Genomic DNA, 19,573 nt, shown 5'->3' with positions numbered 1-19,573 from the left:
ATGTGCGCCGCTTGGACGATGTCGGTGCCTAGTGCAAAGTAGTTCTTGATTTTGTCGTTCTTCTCCGGCGAGGGTCGAGCGACCGTCCTTGTTCGCCAATAGTGCGAAACCACTCTTCGTCTTTTGGATGTTCCTCGGAGCTTTGCCTAGCTCTAGGTCCAGCTTTTCAAGTATCTCGGCGATTAGGAGACTTTCACAGTCGCATTTCGTTGTCTGCTCTGGCTCTGATCAAGACCCTGTTGTCCTGGCGAGCCGCTGGCTGCAAAAAGCGCCCATCCTCCTTGTCAGGTCTGCTTGCGGCTCCAAATGTTCGTTGTAATAGTTAAAGTAGGTCTCAAGGGGTTTTTCGAAATGATGGTGTCCTTCCACGCTCTACTTGTTTGTATGTTTGTATTATTTAACGTCTACCTACTGGTTTTCCACAGTAGTACGACGGCACATTCTCTCCCATAACTCCCGTTTTGCCGACCGGATCTCAGCTTGGAAAATATCGAGTCTGTTCATGTTGTATCAGGTAGCCCTAACTACGTCGCCGATTTATATATCGTCGATCGCGGTGCCGAGGGCACATGGTCTGCCACAGTTGGGTGCTTTCAGGACTTGTTACGGTTAAAGGCGCAGTGCTATTAGACGTATAGGATCTTTATTGTTCGATGGGATGTAAAAGGAGTCTAACTAGAAGGCTGTGATAGTGACGGACACACACCAGTGCTCCACCTCGCAGCATGGTAGGTGTTTGTTTCTTTCATGCTCACTGGAGCTGCAGTGCTTGCACAGCTGGGCCCTGGAGCGCTTTTTCGCATCATACCACCTGAAGCAGTGGTCCCATGTATCTGATTTGATTATATTTATCGTCTACTGGAATCACTAAGATCAAATGACACTGGATTGGGTACCGGACAGATTTGACCCTCTGCAAGGAGCGGTTCAATGTAGTTCTTGGTTTTGTCGTTCTTCTCCAGCAGAGTCGAGCGACCGCCCTTGTTTGCCATCAGTGGTGTGATGGTCTTTTTGTGAACAGTCTCAGAATGGATGGTGAACAGCGGCGGGCCCTTTGTCACTACCTCCACTTTCCTGGAAAGCAGCAGGTCCGTTTTTTGTGAACAGTCTCAGAATGGATGGTGAACAGCGGCGGGCCCTTTGTCACTACCTCCACTTTCCTGGCAAGCAGCAGGTCTGCCTTTTGTGAACAGTCTCAGAATGGATGGTGAACAGCGGCGGGCCCTTTGTCACTACCTCCACTTTCCTGGCAAGCAGCAGGTCTGCCTTTTGTGAACAGTCTCAGAATGGATGGTGAACAGCGGCGGGCCCTTTGTCACTACCTCCACTTTCCTGGCAAGCAGCAGGTCTGCCTTTTGTGAACAGTCTCAGAATGGATGGTGAACAGCGGCGGGCCCTTTGTCACTACCTCCACTTTCCTGGAAAGCAGCAGGTCCGGTTTTTGTGAACAGTCTCAGAATGGATGGTGAACAGCGGCGGGCCCTTTGTCACTATCTCCACTTTCCTGGAAAGCAGCAGGTCCGGTTTTTGTGAACAGTCTCAGAATGGATGGTGAACAGCGGCGGGCCCTTTGTCACTACCTCCACTTTCCTGGAAAGCAGCAGGTCCGTTTTTTGTGAACAGTCTCAGAATGGATGGTGAACAGCGGCGGGCCCTTTGTCACTACCTCCACTTTCCTGGAAAGCAGCAGGTCCGTTTTTTGTGAACAGTCTCAGAATGGATGGTGAACAGCGGCGGGCCCTTTGTCACTACCTCCACTTTCCTGGCAAGCAGCAGGTCTGCCTTTTGTGAACAGTCTCAGAATGGATGGTGAACAGCGGCGGGCCCTTTGTCACTACCTCCACTTTCCTGGAAAGCAGCAGGTCCGGTTTTTGTGAACAGTCTCAGAATGGATGGTGAACAGCGGCGGGCCCTTTGTCACTACTTCCACTTTCCTGGCAAGCAGCAGGTCTGCCTTTTGTGAACAGTCTCAGGGCGGTGAACAGCGGCCTGCTTTTTGCGATTACCCTTCCTCTGGTAAACAGCAGGTCCGCTTGTTGGGAACAGTCTCAGAACAGCTGCCAACAGTCTTGCCATCGTTGTGGCAAGTGGTATCAAGTTGGACTAAAGTATGAAAGAAAAAGGCATAAGAGAAAGATAAGGGTATAGTCTGTCTTTAGAGAAAGACAAGGTAAAGGAAGAATGGAGTTAAGAAGAAAGAAAGAAAAAGTAAGGCGTGCCTCCCGCGCACGCACCTCGCGCCTTTCACGTTTAGAGCCGTGTAGCCCAGATCGATCTCAGGAAGAGGGGGGACATGGTCTAGTGGTATGACGGATCCTTAGCACGGTCAAGCCGGCTGAATTGGATCAGGTCCGGGGTTCGATTCCCCGTGTCTCCAGCGCTAGGAGTGATGATATATGAGGCGTCTTCTTTTTTGTAGTTTGCTTTGCATCTCGAAGACTCGGTCGGCGTCCTCTGATGTTGTTGTAATAGAAGACAAGTTGGCTGAAAAAAAACATGCAAACAAAGCTGCCCTTAAATACTCGCTACCTACCCCGCTTTGAAGTTGGGGTCGACTCCACTTCTTGTCTAGGGTTTGTCTAGGGCGGAGAAAGGTGGGGTGGAGAAAGGTGGAGAAAGGGGGAGGGAGGGGGAGGGAGGGGGAGGGCTGGCAGGGACAGGATCACAAGAAAACGACGGAATATATTCACAGAGCTAGTCTAACAGACAAAGGAGCAGGATGGGGAGAAGACGAGGACATTGCTTAAAGAGCAATGTTCAGAAGACAGGTGAGACAAATGCCTACCACGAGATATATCTTTCTGTCGTATTACTGTGGAAAACCGGCAGGTAGACGCTAAATAATACATACATACGCACATGCGGTGGCAGGCAGCAGTAATAGGGGCCAGGGCGGTGAGCTGGGCAGAAAGCAGTAGTGGGCCGTGACAGGATATGGAAAATTGGAGGTGCTGCAACCGCCATGCATGCAGAAGGACAAAACCACCGTACTCCGCCGGGGCCTACCCTACCCCCCACGCCGATAGCCGGTGGCCTATTAGACTAGTTTTTTTCACGTGGTTGGCATCTACTAAAAAATATCAGGTAACCAATCTTGGAACCCGACAGGTACGTCTTCAGGTCACGCTGGATAGAGAGTCCTCTTGACTTCATTGCCAGCCCCTAAAAAGTCATAGGAGATGCTTGAAACCTAAGCTTTCCTGTCACTGCTGACCGCCCGGGAGCTCCCGTCTGGAACATGCCGTCCGTCGTATTGCTGTGGAAAACCAGTAGGTAAGACGTTAAACCTACCCCACTTTGCTTTCTTGGCTAAGTCCCAACCTTTATATGGGTCTCACACATCTCCCAGCCTTATGAATGCACCAGTCAACTTTATATGCGTCCCGCCCCTATAGAGCCTGCTTGCGATATACCAGATCTTGACCATCCAATCGTGCTCGTTTTTAGCCAGGAAGTATGCATTTATGTTTTTCTGATTGAAGTATACCTAATCACTGCCGACTCTCCTTCCTTTGTCCCTAGCATACACTCAAAATCCGGCCTACTCGCTCCCGTGCCATCGTCCTTTTTCCTCTTACACGGCCACCAACCACATCTGCAACGATATGAGTCTTCTCCTTCAGTTTTTGTCTACGATTCTAGACTATGTCCACAAGCAAGACGGCCCTTCCCTTGGCGCCTGGCTAAAAGTTGAGCCTACAGCTTCAGAGCAGTATTTCAAGCTAGCCCAAGAGCTCCGCAGTCAGTTCCGTGACGCTGCTGCTGTTGAGAGCACTGTGGCCAAGTGCTTCCCAGATGAAGACCCAGTGGAAGGTAGAGGGGCCCCATGGGCTGGGCTTGTATCTTTCTTGCGGGAATACGTCATGTATTGGCGAGATGCCGACTTTGATGATTTGGCAAAAACACACGAGCGCCTATGTACGCTTACAAAGTAGGTACAGTCCACTATCATATACATATATAGACACATGCAGACATGTTTCTGTACATCTTTGTAACGCCGCAGTGCTAACCGGCGCCGCTTCATGCAGCACATGTGGTGTTGCCTTTGCCAATCCCACGTACGGTGGCATGCTTCTTGAGACTTGCATGTCACTTTCTGAAGCCTTGTCACGCCTCACATTAGCTCTCAACAAGAGGCCGGATCTCATGGCCAGACAAAAAGGCGGAGGCGGAGGCGAAGAGGAGAGAAAGACTATTGCCGAAGTTTGCGCAGAGATCCTCCAAAAGATCTTCACCACGTGCTTGACAGACCGTTCAAGTGCGCGCAATGCCAGGCCAGAAGGGAAAAAGGTTGGAGTGTACATGTTTGCCAATCTGACCCTGAAGCTTTTGTTTGCTGTATGTCGATTCTCGAACTCTAACCTGCTGCCCCTCTGCCCCAAGATTCACATCCAGACTAACCCGCCTTCGTAGTGTCGCCGCAAGCAACTTGCACAGCAAATCTTCACCAACATAGAGACAAACTCGCCGCCTCTGTCTCTCTATCCCGCGGCCCAGCGAGTTACATTCTTGTTCTACCTAGGCCGGTTCTGGCTTAGTAACAACTCGTATTCGCGGGCTTCTCTTGCTCTCGATGAAGCATACCGTCAAACACCACGCGTATGCGTGAGCCAGCGGGCGTTGATTCTCTCGTACCTCGTGCCTTGCAACATCCTCATAGGCCGCCTCCCTTCGCCTGCCTTACTACAGCGACCTGAAATGCAGGAGATCGCCCCGCTATATGGCGGGCTATCGGCGGCATTGAAGGTTGGCAATATTCCATTGTACCAGGCGTTATTGGCTTTACATAGAGACTATCTCATGGGGAAGGGTGTCCATGCGGCGCTAGCATATGAGGGGCGCGGTATTCTATGGAGATCCCTAGCCAGAAGGGTGTTTTTACTTACATATGTCCCCCCTCCCCCAGGAGACAAGAAGCCAGCCTTGCTAGACCTGGATTACCTAGAAGCAGCAGCCCGTTTTCTTCAAAGAAGAATTGAATCAATGCCTCCTCATACCTTGGCTGGTAAGTCCAATACAGGCCACCATAGTCTCCTTTTTCAAGCCGTATTAACATATGCCTTAGCATCAGCAAACACTAGTCTACCAAACAACACACATCTTATCCCAGGCTTGCCCTTCTCCGCAAACTCCACTCCGGGAAAGCTCTTACCTCATGAGGGTGTTGTCAACGGCTCGCAAGAAATCACAGCAGAGGGTATTGAGCTGATTGTCTCCTCCCTCATCGATATGGAGTTAATGCACGGCTACATCTCGCACTCACTGCGCAAGTTTGCGCTATTCCGTGGCAAAAACATGCCTATTGCAACAGCCGGGTGGCCAACAGTAGCACCAGCCATCCGAGACCGCAAATACGACGAGGACTTTGACATGACAGCTGTACCAGGATGGGTCAGGAGCTAAAGTCAAAGTGCGCTACGAGACACAACCCGATAATACTACAATATATAACACAACATACTACGTACGGCACATGGACGCACACACAACATACAACGGAGTGGCAAGGCTCAGCCGAGAAGAGATTATTCTTGATCAAAGATGCGTACATTATGGCAAGTCAGATATAAGTTATCGAATCAAAGCGTAGGTATCATCATCGGCTCCCCAACACCAAAACCCAGCACCAAAATGAGAGAAATAAACTAGCGCTAGAGGTATAAAGAAGAAAACACCGCCGTAACAGCAAAAAATAAAGAGGAAGCATAAGAAGGCCATGACGCGTTCTACGTGCAGAGAAAGATATTCCTCAAGGCTCATAGATAGAAAATATATGAAGCCATAAGGATAGAAGTTGATCAGATCCATCCCCTCTGCAAACGAGCTGGAGAGAGGGTGGGTTCTTGCAAAGGATATAATAAGAAGAAAAGCATCGAGAGTCGAGTCCAAAGCCGACGTCAAGCTCAGGTGTGAAGAAGCAGAGAAAAGAAAAAGAACCAGCGGCAGGGTTATTAAAGAAAATAATGCCTATTGCTCTAAGAGAGCAACAAGCGGCGGGCATAGCCCATATAAAAAGCATAAAAATAGGAACATGAGAAGGTAAAAAGAATAATATGGGAGAAAAGGCCAAGATTCATCGTCCCTAGTAGAGATAGTTGGCGGCAATCAAAGCCACAATCAAACTCATCAGCGGCGCACTGGCAGCTTGTCTGCTGCCTCCATCGTTTGAGCTGTCGTCAGAATTGGCAGTCGACTCAGCATCGGCAGTAGAAGGCATAACAGACGGCGTGACCTGGGCGGATGTCCAAACCACGGAACTGGTATCAGTTGCGTTCTCCAAAAAGACACCTGCGCTGACGCTGGGGCGGGTCAGGTAGGCCGAGGCAGTAGTCTTGCGGGCTCTGGAGGTGGGGGTAGAGGAAGTGGTGGTCTTCTCGACAGTAGAGGTTGACGATGTGGTTGTAGTTGACGACGTGGTGGAGGTAGTCGTGGAAGTCGTGGTGGAGGTGGTAGTTGTGGTGGTGGACGTGGTGGTGGACGTGGTAGTTGAGGTGGTGCTCGTCGTAGTAGAAGTAGAGGTCGAGGTCGGCTTCGATGTGGTTGACGTGGTCGTAGAAGGCTTGGTTGTCGACGTCGAGCTGGTCTCCTTGTCCTTCGACGAGTCCTCATCCGACACGTTCAAGACCGAGTAGCTACTACCGGTACCGCCACCCGAAGTCAAGACAATGTTGGCCGTGCTTCCCTTGGACACTGTGACCACACAGAAGCTAGAGCCGCCAGCGCCGGAAGCAGCCTGGCCACTGTTAACTGCACCAAGACCGTCATTCGGGTCGATGGAGCAGGGCAGGCCGTTGCAGCCACCGTTGGGGCACTTGATCTCCAGACCGAAGCTAGGCAGTGTCTTTTCGAGACCAGCGCCCTCGAACTGGAATATAGGGTTCCAGCCGATCTTGACGTACGTGTCGCCGTTCGCCACGGTGTTAGCGCCAGCCACGTAGGGGGCCCAGTTACCAACGGCCTTGGTGTTGTCACCCCAGATGCAGCCCTCCGAGCCAACACCGGGAGGGTTGATGTAGTAGTGAGCGGCAGTGCTGGCCCAGTACGAGGCATCGGGCACGGCAAGCTTGGCCTTTCCACCGGCCGAGGCAATAGTAGGGATCAACATGGCTTCGTTTCCAGGCAGTACAGTCTGGCAGAATGATGCGGGAGAGCCACACTTGTTGACAATGTACACAGTGTCAGTTCCGTCCACGCAGTAGGGCTTGTTGGGGAAGGGCTTAGAAGCAACACCATCATCGCCACAGAGGAGACCACCGTTCTGCAGTGCCTAGTTAGCAATGATTCTCGCGCGGTATGAAAACAACGCCTTCTCTTTCAACCTGCCACTTACCATTGACTGTGGGTACACGTATGAGGAGTCTGGGTCCCATTGAGCCATGACCTGGCCTGAAGGGCAAGCAATGGGGCAATAGGAGCCGGACGTACACTCCTGGTCCGGACTTAGAGCAAACCCGCCGTTTAGCCCGCCGGGAACCTTGTACAGACCGGCATCCGAAGGCAGCTTACATTTTGTAGCGCTTCTCTTGGCTACCTTTTCGTGCATGGCCATGTGGCTGCCGTGTCTCTTGTGGGCGGACGAAGAAGCAGTGCACTGCTGCGCAGCCAGCAGGAGGGCAAGAGAGCTGAGGGCACTCTTGGGATACATGGTGATGAAAATGAAGACTTGGCGATCTTTTTTTTTCAAGTCAAAGCTCAAGATATTCTGTGTTGCTTAGGTTCTTTGCTTCCTGTCAGCTTCGCAAGGAATCAAGACTTGACGTCGAGTGTTGTCGTCGTTCGGCAGAAGGCTTTGAATGCAAGGGCTGATCTGATGGTTGGACTGAACAGACCCGAACAAAAGGAAGAATAGTCGTAAATAAGGAAGGACGAAGATATCAAAAGGAACGACGAGGAAAGAAAAAGAACGACTCAAGCAAAAGAGAATAAAAAAATATTAAAGAGTGACACGAACGGCAAAATGAGTGAGCATGCGACGATAGCAAGACGGACGACCAGCAAGCGAGTGCGTGATGAGAAAAGAAAGAAAGGAGAGAGAGAGGCCAGAGGGGACCAAGGCGGTTGATTCAAAGGAGGGACTGAGTATTAATATCACTTGCGTGTGAGGGTAATGAGCGTGAGTGACCTGGCGATGCTATGCACATGCATTGCCTTTGAGTGCTCTCTCCTTGCTGGTCAGGAAATATAGCCGATATGCACTTTTGTGGAGGAAGGAAAGAAGGAGGGGAAAGGAAAATGAAGAACAAGAGAAAAAACGAAGTTAGGAGCAGCAGCAAGAAGCGCCATAAAGGAAACACGAGCAAGGAAGTTTGAAGTTTAGCCAGGGGGAAGAGAAGCCTTTTGATCCATGACTTGGATTTAGATAACAGCGCTATTAAAGCAAGCGAACGAGCGACCAGAGATAATAGACACTAAGAAAATGGGAAATTTGCAAATGAAGCCCTGGATCGAGCACGGTCCTCCAACGTCTGCTGGCAGCACCCCCCCCAGATAGGAAACAGAGTGAAAGATCAGGTGCAGACGAAGCAGGGGCCCAGTCTATGGCCGCTGTCAGGGGTCAAAGCACAGAGTTGCCGTGCCTTTTTCTTCTGCCTTTCTTTTGTGCCCCATCTTTCTTCTCAGTCCATGCCCTCACAAGTAAGCAAGAAGCCAACTAGAGATCGGTCAGGGCGCCTCTCTCGTTGCATTTGTGTTGCAGGCTCTGACGGGCTATGAGCCGGGGTTTGAGGCGAAGCCAGGCAAAGCTTGTTGGACTTAAAGCATAAAGTTCTGTTGCATCAACACCACACACAAGCTGTAGCTCTGCTCTTTTTCCTTTGGCGGGTCCAATCTCCGGTTGTGTGCCCATCCAAAGAGAAAGAGGGGAGGATAATGGGGGAGGACAGTAGTTTTCTATGGTCGTCGTGATCTACGGGCGACAAAAAAGGCAATGACGCAAAAAATCATCTCATCTCATCTCTCAGCTGCAGTTGCCCATCTTGCTCCCCCAAGCTCACTTTCCACCAATTCCAGCTCTTCCTTACCCATTCTCCTGCCTGCTTCCTTTGCAGCATGCCCCGCTGTTATGTTGGGCGGGGGTTCATCTCAAGTTCTTGTGCAGTTGCTTTTTTTTTCAAAGTCTTTCATTGTTATGTATGTGTGTATCCATCCATGCGAACATAGAGGGCAGCTACTCTAGTGTCTTCTTACTCTCTCCTGGGCCAACATCCCCCTGTACGCCCAAATTTCGCAACTGCTTGGCCGTCTTCATCCTGCTATTTTGGACCCAAGAAACGTATGAGTCTAGCCAATCAGAACCCGCATGACAAGATTAAGCCGCCAGGCCCCTGTGGTCCCTCGGACCCTGTCTCCTAGTCCCGACCAACCCAACTCCTGTTCTTTTTTACTTGTTTGTTCTCATCTTGCTCTTTTTTTTTGTCTTGGTCTGATTTTGCTGCCACCTGCGCGTCTTACCCTTTCTTTCAGGATTAGCATGGCTTTAGCTTTGGTCCTGGCTTTGGCGTCCCGCACAGGCCAGAAACCGCCCCTAAACCCTCCACCCTAATATCGAACAGAACATGAGGAGAAAAGAATTCTAGATGCATCTCGACCTGTTTGACATTTAGATTTGGTCGCAGCATCTTTGCACAACATTCTAGCACAAACAATGCTGACCAAAAATAAGGCTTTTCTATTGTTGTGCATGGGATTCTTCGGGTGGGTCAGCTGCTTATGCTAGTTGTCTCGGCCAATAACATGCCTCGGCCTGTAGAGTTTATTTTCTTCTCCTGTTGTACAGAGAGAGCTTGTGGCTGTCGCTGAGATTACGTTGTCTTTGCAGCGTAAGATTAGCTCTGTGGCTTGCTAGGTAGGGTTTAAGAACAAGGGTTAACTATTCAGATATAGGGTTAGTAATTTCATGCGCCTATAGATCGACGGAGAGTAATGTTAGGCATGTTGTCTGTATGTATCATAATCGCCGGTAGTAAAAGGACACGCAATCTAAAGCGAATAGCAGTAGGGAGCGCGGACGGGCAAACAACCGGATTGGAAAGTGGCAAGCAACAGGATGACATCTCCAGGCCAGGGAAGCAAGGTCAACGGCACTGACAATAATGTTGAGTGACAACTGATGCGAAAAACCCGACAGGAGCTGTCAAACCCCCAATGGAGGACTGTACCTGGCACCCTATGACGCTGGTCTTGCTTTTTTTTTTTTTTTTCTTTTTTGTTTTTATTTTTTGGTGCGCAAATTTCGGAGAGAAGGGGTTAGACAAGGAAGGGAAGCCTTGGAGGTGAGAAAAGGGAGGAGATGAAGGGCAAAGGTAAGGCCACTGTTTATTCAGGCCAACTGTTTGCTTGGCTTGGACAGGTTTGCAAGAAACAGATCGGGATATTGACTAATAGAAAGAAGACCGAAAGAGCTTCGAAGAATGAAACGAAATAGCTTTTGAAGGGAAGGAAGAAACAAACAAAAGTCGCCAGAGCGGATGCAAGGGTTAGACCGGTTTGGACAAAGAAGAGATAGACACCGAGAGAGCAATATAGGGAGGGGAGAACGGTCGCCCAAGGGCTGGCTATTCCTTCTCTTCGGTGAGATATTGCGCGGTCAAGAGGATAGCCCAAGAGCTAGCAGACAACTAGCCATATTTCTGCCCTATCTATAAATGTATATTACCCGGCCCAAAAGTTGTGCTGTGCTGTACATGCAAGCAATTCTATTAGCAAGGCCTGTGATTGCGTCTCGTGCCTGTCTGGCTGTGCGTGACTAACTAAATGGGCGCGTCCGCTTCTTTCTTTGTCGCCTCAATGCCGTTGAGAATGGGCGTGAGAAAAAAGGGCTGTGTTGAGTGGAAGAAAGTAAGCCCAAAGACAGACTTGCATGTCAGCATATGCACGTGAATATACATACAATGTGACAGCAAATCTGTAAGTGACTGACAACACAGCTCTATATTTAGCATGTCAGCCACTCAAGGGCGAATGTGAAGAACGCAAGGCATTTGTGACCGCAACGGAGAATAGTAAAGCAGTAGAAACGAAGATGGCGACGGAGACAAAGAGAAAACCCAGAGAATGCAGAACATGGCAAAGACGAAGTGTATAAAGAGGACTTGAGAGTCTCCCTTCGATGGAAAGAGGTTGTAGAATTAGCAGACAACCCGCACTCATCGTCTTCACTCTTCAGACTCGCTCTTCCTTGCCAGCAAAGCCTACATTAAACTCTAAGCTACTTCTCTGACGCCATGATTTTCACTGCCGCTTTCCTCTCCGCTGTCTTGGCCTTTTCTGGCCAGGCTGCTGCTGCCGTGCCTCACCAGGCTCGTTACGCCTCTTCAAACTCTGCTCATTCCATGCATGCCTCGGCCACCACCTCAACTGCAAGCCCTTCGCCTACTGCTACTACGCCGGCCAACCAGCTGAGCCTGGTCCAACAGCTGATGCTTGCTCCGCTGTAAGTCCAAGTCCCCCGGGCTAGCCAAGTTGAAAGAGCCTTGCTGACTATTTTATTTGCCTGCCCCTAACAGAGCCGCCGACCGTTTTGCTCTGCTCCCAGACAACAAGGACTTTGTCATAAACCTCGAGCCCGAGCCTGTCCCCGCCGGCAAGGGCGGAAACTTGGTTGCTGCCAACCGCAAGACCTTCCCCGCACTTGTTGGTGCCGGCGCTGGTATGGCTGTTGGTGTGATTAAGCGTGCGTACTCTCACAACTAGTCCTTTACAATAATAAGACTATGCTATGGCAAAGACAACGACAACTCCGTACTTAGACTAACAAACGCTTCTTATAGCCTGCGGCATCAACACTTTCCATGTGCACCCGCGCAGTGCCGAGCTCCAGATTCTCATCAAGGGCTCGCTGGTCGTTGAGATGACGCCCGAGAATGGCGTTCTCGATCCAGCCACGGGCAAACGCCGTGTGATCCGAAACACGCTGTCTGAGTTTGACATGACACCCTTTTACCAGGGAAGTGTTCACCATCAGTTCAACCCGAACTGCACTGATGCCGTGTTTGTTGCTTCTTTTGCCAGCGAGGACTTTGGCACGGGCCAGGTCGTTGACGAGGTCTTTTCGATGGACAAGAACGCCATAATTGATACCTTTGGTGCTACCCTCTCAGGCGATGATGTTGAGCGTATCAAGGCTGGATTGCCTGAGAGCATTGTCCAAGGCGTCGAGGTGTGCATGCAAAAGTGCTACAACCACCGTGTCTAAAGACAGGATGCGGGCAAGCTATAGCCATAGCAACTAGATATAATAGGGAGGAATAAGATAGGAGGGCATAGAGCTAGAACAGTGGTATATAGAATTAAATGCTGCAGACAGAAGGACATAACCCTTTTCCACCCAGACTCCAGTCAGATGACCAAGTGTGGTTGTAGTTGCTACTCTGTTGGTGGTTGTTATTACTTCCATGGGCTTAATATAAGGCGACCTTTTTCCTTTTTTCAGTCACATTAATGTTGTTTTGCTTCTTTCTTTTTTTATGCGCTTAAAATATCAGGGGCAGTGTTTCATGTTGGTAGTTGTCGTCCTCAAGGCTAGGGTCCAAATTAGACGACGATGGAACATGTAAAAGTGCATTTGTGTGAGCTCCTTTTTCTTTTTTTTCTTCTCATGTCGTATTAGTACACTGGATCATTAATAGATCTCTCTCTGTCCCTACTCTATGCCTCCCCTATGCTGATAGAGACTTCTCACGATGTGCTGATACCCTGTCAAGGCAATCAAAGTCCATGGTAATCGAGTGTCGGCCGCCTGTTCTGCTGCGTAGATGCTCATCGTACTCCATGATAGCCTGGTATGGCACCTTGGCTATGATCTGTACTCTCCTCGTCGTAGTCTTCTCTTTCATAGTTGTGACCGTTTCATATGGGTCTGGCGGCGCGTACACCTTGGATAGATCTGTGAATTCGCCGCTCGCACCCTCGTAGTTCTCTGATACATCGGTCACGTCAAGCACGACTCCACCAGCGGCCGAAGTGATGTCATGTTGCACTTGGCCGGCTGCAGACTGCGGACACACAATCACAACCTTCATAATGGGCTCTAGAATGCTAACCTGGTTGCGTGCATTTGCCTCACGTAGAGACTCTTGCACGGCTAGGCGAGCGGCGGCAGCAAAGTGGCCGTGCGATGAGGTCTGCGGGTCGCCCTGACGCAGGGATACGGTGACCATACAAGCGTGCATGGGTGAGCCGCGCTTCGGGCCCCGGGCCATGCCGGCGTAGGCACCGTTGATCATCTGCTTAGTCAGCTCTTCAACGAGGGTGCGTGTAGGCTGCATCTCGTACGGGTTGTCCTGGGCGAATTTGACATGGTAGATGTTGCCGTTCCGCGAAACGGAGTCGGGCGGATGGATGGGGACAAATGCAAGGGGCTCAATGTTGACAGAGACAGAAACACAACCTTCCTTGCCGGCTAAAGGCTTGTTGTATGTCACGCGCTTGTCCCCAAGGGGATCGTCCACTGTCTCCTTGTACTCAACTGAGACCTGGCCGAAGGAAGCGTTGACATTGTACCGTCTCTTCATTTCGTGGACGGTGATATCGAGATGCAGCTTGCCCATCCCTTGGAGGATAAACTGGTCGGTCTTTTCGTCATGAAGCCAGCGAAGACTGGGATCCTCACGTGACATCTCAGTAAGTGCAGTTCTCACACCATCTGCGGCTAGAGTGCCAAAAGGCTCAATGGCAATAAACGCTACGGCGGGCGGAATATCTGGCGGGCGAACCTTGATATGCCGTCTCGGGCCATGGATGGGGGCACCGGACTTGACGGTAATAAGGGTATCGCCTGTACGCGTGCCTTTGATGTCCTTGAGGACGCCAATTTGGCCAGCGTGCAGCTCAGTGATGCGCTCAACCTTGTCGGCAATGATCTGGACCAGTGCTTTTGGCCGGAGATGCTCCTGGGTATGTGTGTTGAATTGGGGGCAGCGTCCCTTGATAATGCCGTAGTAGACACGCACAAATGTCAAAGTGCCCTCCTTGGGATGGTGCATGACCTTGAAGACGTTCGAGACGCTGTCTACAATGGGCGCCATCCTGGTTGCAGCGACTGCTCGACTGAGAGGCAGGATTTCCGCGCCGTTGCGGACTTCAGTCTCAGGACGCTCGTTGGGACTGGGGAGGTAGTCAACAACAGCATCTAGAAGTGGCTCAACGCCAACCTGGCGTAGACTGGCGCCAGCAAACACGGGGACTACGCCACTTTTGCCGTGGCGGACAACATAACGCAGGGATTTTTTGATGACGCTAGATGGAATTGTATCAATATCCCCCATCAAGGCGTCAATGTTGGCCTCGTGGTGGTCAGCCAGGATGTTGATCAAATTTTCACGGGCTCTTTTCACTTCTTCGACAATCCCTTCTACTTCCACAGAGTCTATAGACTGCTTAAACATTTTGGTGCGGTCGCTGCTATTGCTTATGACCCAGCGGTAGGCGACCTGTTCAATGACGTCAACGACTCCCACGAACTTGTCTTTGATGTACCATGGGATTTGGCAGACGGCTGGTATGGCACCCAGGCGGCCAGCAATATCACGGACAGACTTACGGAAAGAGGCGCCCTCGCGATCTAGCTTGTTAATGAAGACAAGACGGGGGATATCAAACTGATTTGCTGAGGCCCAGACTCTCTCAGTATGGGCCTCAACACCCTCAACACCGTCAATAATGCAGACGGCGCCATCTAGAATAGGCATGCATCTGTCGACTTCGAAGCGGAAGTCTTGATGCCCAGGGGTGTCGATGAGGTTGATGGTGTGATTAAGAGGTCTTTCCCGCTTGTTTTCCTCGCTGGCCGAGGCTTTGGAGAGCCTGGCAGCCTGATCGGGACTAAGTGGTGGCCATTTGAAGGTGATGGCGGCAGATTGAATGGTAATACCTTTTTGCTTTTCCAGCTCCATGAAGTCTGTGACTGTGCTGCCCTCATCTACGCGGCCTACTCGTCTAGTAATACCACTACAGTAGAGCATGCGCTCTGTGGTGGTTGTTTTACCCTAGCTCAGGCCGAAGAGAAGTCAGGATTAATCAGGTTAGGGTCTATCTATGGTGTTAAAGCCTCATTTTTTGGAGGCGGGTTGTCAACATACCGCATCGACATGGGCAATGATGCCAATGTTTCTAATATGGCTAACAGCTTCAGGGCTTGGTTGTGGTGCTGCGCTGTGCCTTCGCAGTTGCTGCACAGATAATCGGCTGAGGAATTGGGCTTGTGAGCGAAGACTTGCCTGGCTGATTATTCTGCTGGTGGCGGACTGGCGCAGGGCTGCAAGGACCTGGGACGGCATTTGGGAGGGGGGAGGGGGGGTTATGCCACGACGAAATGGGGAGTCTTGTATTTGAGGCGATGTGGTGCTAGTAGCAGCAAAGAGCTAGAGCTATACTGGCTTGATGAAGCTTGCCGAATTTTCTTTGGAGATGATGACTAAGCAACGGGCGGAAATAGAAGTGGAGGAGGAAGGAGATGCAACCCTGAGGGTGTAACTCTGGAGGCGGCCCCAGACTGGCCGAATCCTCCAGACAGCCTGTTGGATTTGTCTCGATCAGATTGAAGCGGGATAACGAACGGTAGAGAGGGCGACGTGACCGGGGGGGGGGGGAATGGAGGATGTTGTAAGAAGTTGTGGGCGGCCTGCTGATATATTAGTATAGCGCTTGGTGCGTATGTTGTGATGTTGTGCTATGTTGTACGCTGTGTAATGAATCCGAAAGCACGTGAGGTAGAGCTGTATACAAGTACTTTGGGAATTTCTGTCAGAAGATTGGAGCAAGGCGAGAGGAAGCTTGCAGCATAACATCACATGCATTGTTCAAGAAGCTGTACGAGCTACACAATAAGAGGGGTCTAGCAACTAACTTCCTGTTTTATAGGCGCTGTGGAGAGCCTCCATAAGCTAGTACTACAGTGTCAAGCTTTGGGCAGTATACAGTATACAGTAGACGTAGTCGTAGCCGTAGCCGTAGCCGTAGCGTAGCGTAGCCTTTGCCTTTTCCCTCTTTCCATGGTGTCTCTCAGCCTCTTCACCCCTTCCGTTTGTGTCATTGCTGTTCTGTTGGCTCGCTCTAGGGGGTGGGGGGCTGGCTGTGTCTGTTTGCCTAGTGTCCCTTCCCTTGCTTCTTTTCGCTCTTTCCTTTCCCACTCTCACAGCCTTGTAGCTTTGCGATCTGCCAACATTACACCACACTGCAAAGCCTAAGCCTGCCCCAGGGCTTTAGTCTCCTCCCCCTTAGCCAGCCTGGCCATTGCTGTTCGTCTGTTCACCTCCTCAATGTCCTCCTTGCTTATCGTCTGCCCTCGTCGTTTTTATCCGACAATTAGATAAACAGACGTTCCTCCTCCGCCTGTCTCCGTTTTGCTTCTCCTTCTGTCCCCTTCTTTCCACTGCCTGCCGGCCACTACACCGAGTGTTGTTCTTCTTTCTGCCGCCAACATCCGTCCAAATATCTTATTCGAAGCCCATCACGCTTATCCCACTCTCCGACGAATACACGCCTTCGTTGTCGCTGGCAATTCGATCTCATCTCTAGTTCAGAAGCCGGATCGCTGCTGTAGTTGCTGTGGCTGCTATAATCAGCTTAGGCTGTAGCTTTGGCTTTGGCTTGGGCTTTTGACTAGTCTTCCATAAGCTGCATTCCCATCACCGTTACGTGACAGCGTGACGTTACGTGACGTGATTCGACGGGCAGCAAAACCGACACGGCTTGATCTGGTGTTGGCCAGATTGATCGCCTGACCCTGGCTGAATGGGAAGTGAATTTGGCTGGACCGGATTGGCTTGACCTTATTGACTTATCGCATCGCATCACGCGTTGTATCCCGCCTCGTGTTTGAGACTGATTGCTCCTTAAATTCCCACTTCTTTTTTCTCTTTTCGCTTCCTATTAGGTGACCCCCATCCAATAGCGCCCGATAAAGTAAACAAAAAGAATCCCACAGGAAATCGGGCGGTCAAAGCCAATCGACTGGTCTGGACTCTTGCGGACTTTTCACCACTCATCAGGTCCGGTTCTTGGTTTGGATTGTCTTCTGGCCCCGTGTTCACCTCCAGTTATATCGTCGGCACCCTAGGAGTGCCCTCTACCTAAGCACTCCGATCCAGTTGAATAGGGAGCAAGGCATGCGCTCTGTCAAGAGAAGAAGAATGTCCGACTCTTCTGAGCCCAAGACTCGGTTGCCTACGCCACTGAGCCGTGAGTACTTTTAATCTTTTTTTTTTTTCGTTTCTGTTCTTGTTTCCTTTTTTCTTTTCGTTTGTTCCGCGTTCATGTTGCCTATATACCACCGTTACCCTCTTGTTTCCTCTTCTTCTAGCCCTTCTCCCACCTTAATACACACGCCTCCTTTTTCACCCTTCCCTCCTCCCTTCCTCCAGGCCTATGAAACAAAGCGCCCTCAGGCCCTTCCTCTCTCTCGCTTTCTTGTCGCCCTCTCTCGGTCTGGTCTGGACCAGAGCCTAAAAAGTCGCCCATTCGATTCCCCCTCAAAACTATCCCTTGTTCACTCATCAACACCCCGCATTTGTTTTTTTCTCGGTTGCTTCTCTGGCTGTGAAAAACTCTCGACTCGTTTTCCTTCTCTCTGCCTGTGACTTTGATTTCTCTTGGTTCCCTTTCTTTTCTTGTGAAATTTCCTGGCTATGACGCAGCTTGGATTGCATCCTATAATCCTATTGTGAAGTTTTACTTGCTTGCATATCTGGGTCTTGCTTCTTCCTGGGATACACCACCTACTTCTTAGCCAGCCAGCTTCTTAGACCACACTGCCGCTGCACATTTCAGGCGCCAACTGTGTTAGCCGCCTGTTCTCGGCTTTTTTCTTCCCCTTCTTCCCTCTCGCTTCATTCTCTTCCTCCACTTCCCCTTCCGACATGTCCCCATCCGCCGATCATCCGTCCGTTGCGCTCTCAGCACCCTCTACTGACTACCACCCCTCTAAACTGGCAGCAAACACCCTGATTGTCCAGTATGACACCATCGATGATCTCACCTCGCGCGTCGAGGGAACCATGTTTCACACTGTCATTGTGCACGTGCAGCAGGTGACACCCATTCATGCACAGACGGTGGCCGAAGCTATAATAAAGGCTCGGCCTAATTGGCACCTCTGCCTCTACAACCCCGCCGCCGAATTGTTGGTTTTGGAGGTCCCCAGTAGCTCACATGAAATTCTTCATTCAAATTTGCGTGAGCGTTTTCTGCAAAAACTGCGCAATCTTAACCTTGGCCCCGAGTTTGAAGTCGAAGATATTAGCGGCACACTATGCACATCCCTGTCTGGCGACTACTCATTGGCTCAGCCCGACTCGGCATTACGTCCGCTTGTTCAGCTTGACGAATTAAGCCCCAGCCCTAAATCATCCAGTCAAACTACGGCGGACAGCAAGGACGACGCAGACGAGGATATTGCCGAGCCTGAAGATGCAGGGGCCTCTACAGATAATGACGTCGCAGCGGCCGCCAAAGAAAAGTCTACTATTGCTGCAAACACTCCCGCCGATAGTGGTGAAGATCCTGTTGTCGAGATGACCGATGCCCCTCCAATCGAGTCCGTGCCAGCCTCATCTGCGGTTTCTGGAGCCGCAGGAATGTCGACCACATCTACAATTGCCAAGTCAAAGTCTGCTGTGGCTGTGGCTGAGAAAAAAAGCCAGCCTGGTGAGGCCAAGGAGGACAAGAAGAAGAAGAAAAAAAAGAAGCTGACAGAGGAAGAAAAGGCCAAAAGATTGGAAGGCCGCAAGAAGCGTGCCGAGAAAAAGAAGACCTTTCCTTCATTTGTGCTGGAAGCTGGTTGGGCTCAGTCTGTACTCATGTTGCAAACCAAGGCTCGTTGGTGGTTTGATGCATCTGATGGCAAGGTACGCGTAGTCCTCATAGCTAAAACGGTACACTCCACCGGTACCATCATTATTGAGAAGTGGTTAGCCTCAACGCGACAGTGTGTCCAAAGTGTTGAGATTAAACCTCGCCATGGAGGATGCCCGGTGAAGAAGCGGAAAATTCCTCTTCAAATGGACGAGCAACCCGAGACCGAGGCTGAGCCCGTTGATGAGGACGAACAAATGCTGGAGAAACCGGATATTCCGACTCTGGGGTCAACTGAGCCCATCGTCCCAGGCTTGTTCGAGGTCCGTGGTGGGCCTATTTGCATCGAGTTTAACGATATATTCCTCGCTAGCCCTGGCAACGAGCCGAGACCAGAAAACGATATCGTGATTACGGAGGATGAGCTCAAAGAATACGCGTGTCGGGTATGGACAACGGCTGTTGCAGAAGACGCAGGGTAAGACGCTATAAAGACAAGTAGAGGAACTCTGTATAATATCTAGATACGGACGGAACTGTGGACTATAAACGAACGAATGGGCTGTTGAATTTTTTTTTTCCTTGTCTTTGTTTCTTTTTCTTTCAGCTTTTTTAATATTTTCTGCTTTGTACATGGCGCTAATGATCATGAGTTTGCTTCTACCAAACTAGACTTTCGAGAGAATGAAGAAACAAAATAAGTAGGGGCAGTAAACAAAATAACAAAACAGTGCAAGTGCAGGGCAAAGGGGATATTAACAAAACTCAGGAAAAAGGATGG

The 19,573-nt window shown here is 50.5% G+C and overlaps 5 protein-coding genes across 5 annotated transcripts; 3 read left to right on the top strand and 2 right to left on the bottom strand.

Moving 5' to 3' along the window:
- Window positions 1–3,605: 3,605 nt before the first annotated feature.
- HOO65_030327 (PCI domain-containing protein) lies at window positions 3,606–5,406 on the top strand (the record flags this gene model as incomplete). The annotated part of the gene is made up of 4 exons (XM_071002075.1): window positions 3,606–3,918; window positions 4,007–4,341; window positions 4,417–5,008; window positions 5,069–5,406. 4 exons carry the CDS (start codon window positions 3,606–3,608, stop codon window positions 5,404–5,406), a joined length of 1,578 nt encoding a protein of 525 aa, XP_070860006.1.
- Window positions 5,407–6,085: 679 nt separating this feature from the next.
- HOO65_030326 (murein transglycosylase) lies at window positions 6,086–7,648 on the bottom strand (the record flags this gene model as incomplete). The annotated part of the gene is made up of 2 exons (XM_071002139.1): window positions 6,086–7,261; window positions 7,334–7,648. 2 exons carry the CDS (start codon window positions 7,646–7,648, stop codon window positions 6,086–6,088), a joined length of 1,491 nt encoding a protein of 496 aa, XP_070860005.1.
- Window positions 7,649–11,225: 3,577 nt separating this feature from the next.
- On the top strand, window positions 11,226–12,196 carry HOO65_030325 (uncharacterized protein; the record flags this gene model as incomplete). Its single annotated transcript, XM_071002315.1, has 3 exons — window positions 11,226–11,434; window positions 11,508–11,674; window positions 11,772–12,196. 3 exons carry the CDS (start codon window positions 11,226–11,228, stop codon window positions 12,194–12,196), a joined length of 801 nt encoding a protein of 266 aa, XP_070860004.1.
- Window positions 12,197–12,659: 463 nt separating this feature from the next.
- HOO65_030324 (Ribosome-releasing factor 2, mitochondrial) lies at window positions 12,660–15,278 on the bottom strand (the record flags this gene model as incomplete). Its single annotated transcript, XM_071001897.1, has 2 exons — window positions 12,660–14,987; window positions 15,081–15,278. The coding sequence occupies 2 exons, from the start codon at window positions 15,276–15,278 to the stop codon at window positions 12,660–12,662; spliced, it is 2,526 nt and encodes an 841-aa protein (XP_070860003.1).
- Window positions 15,279–17,858: 2,580 nt separating this feature from the next.
- On the top strand, window positions 17,859–19,274 carry HOO65_030323 (dead deah box dna helicase; the record flags this gene model as incomplete). The annotated part of the gene is made up of 1 exon (XM_071000374.1): window positions 17,859–19,274. The coding sequence occupies one exon, from the start codon at window positions 17,859–17,861 to the stop codon at window positions 19,272–19,274; it is 1,416 nt and encodes a 471-aa protein (XP_070860002.1).
- Between the last annotated feature and the right edge of the window lie 299 nt (window positions 19,275–19,573).

This window comes from Ceratocystis lukuohia, assembly GCF_044167205.1.
Source record: "Ceratocystis lukuohia strain C4212 chromosome Unknown Supercontig3_pilon, whole genome shotgun sequence".
In the NCBI taxonomy this organism is placed as follows: Eukaryota; Fungi; Ascomycota; class Sordariomycetes; order Microascales; family Ceratocystidaceae; genus Ceratocystis; species Ceratocystis lukuohia.
This window is presented reverse-complemented; position numbering and strand designations above follow the sequence as displayed.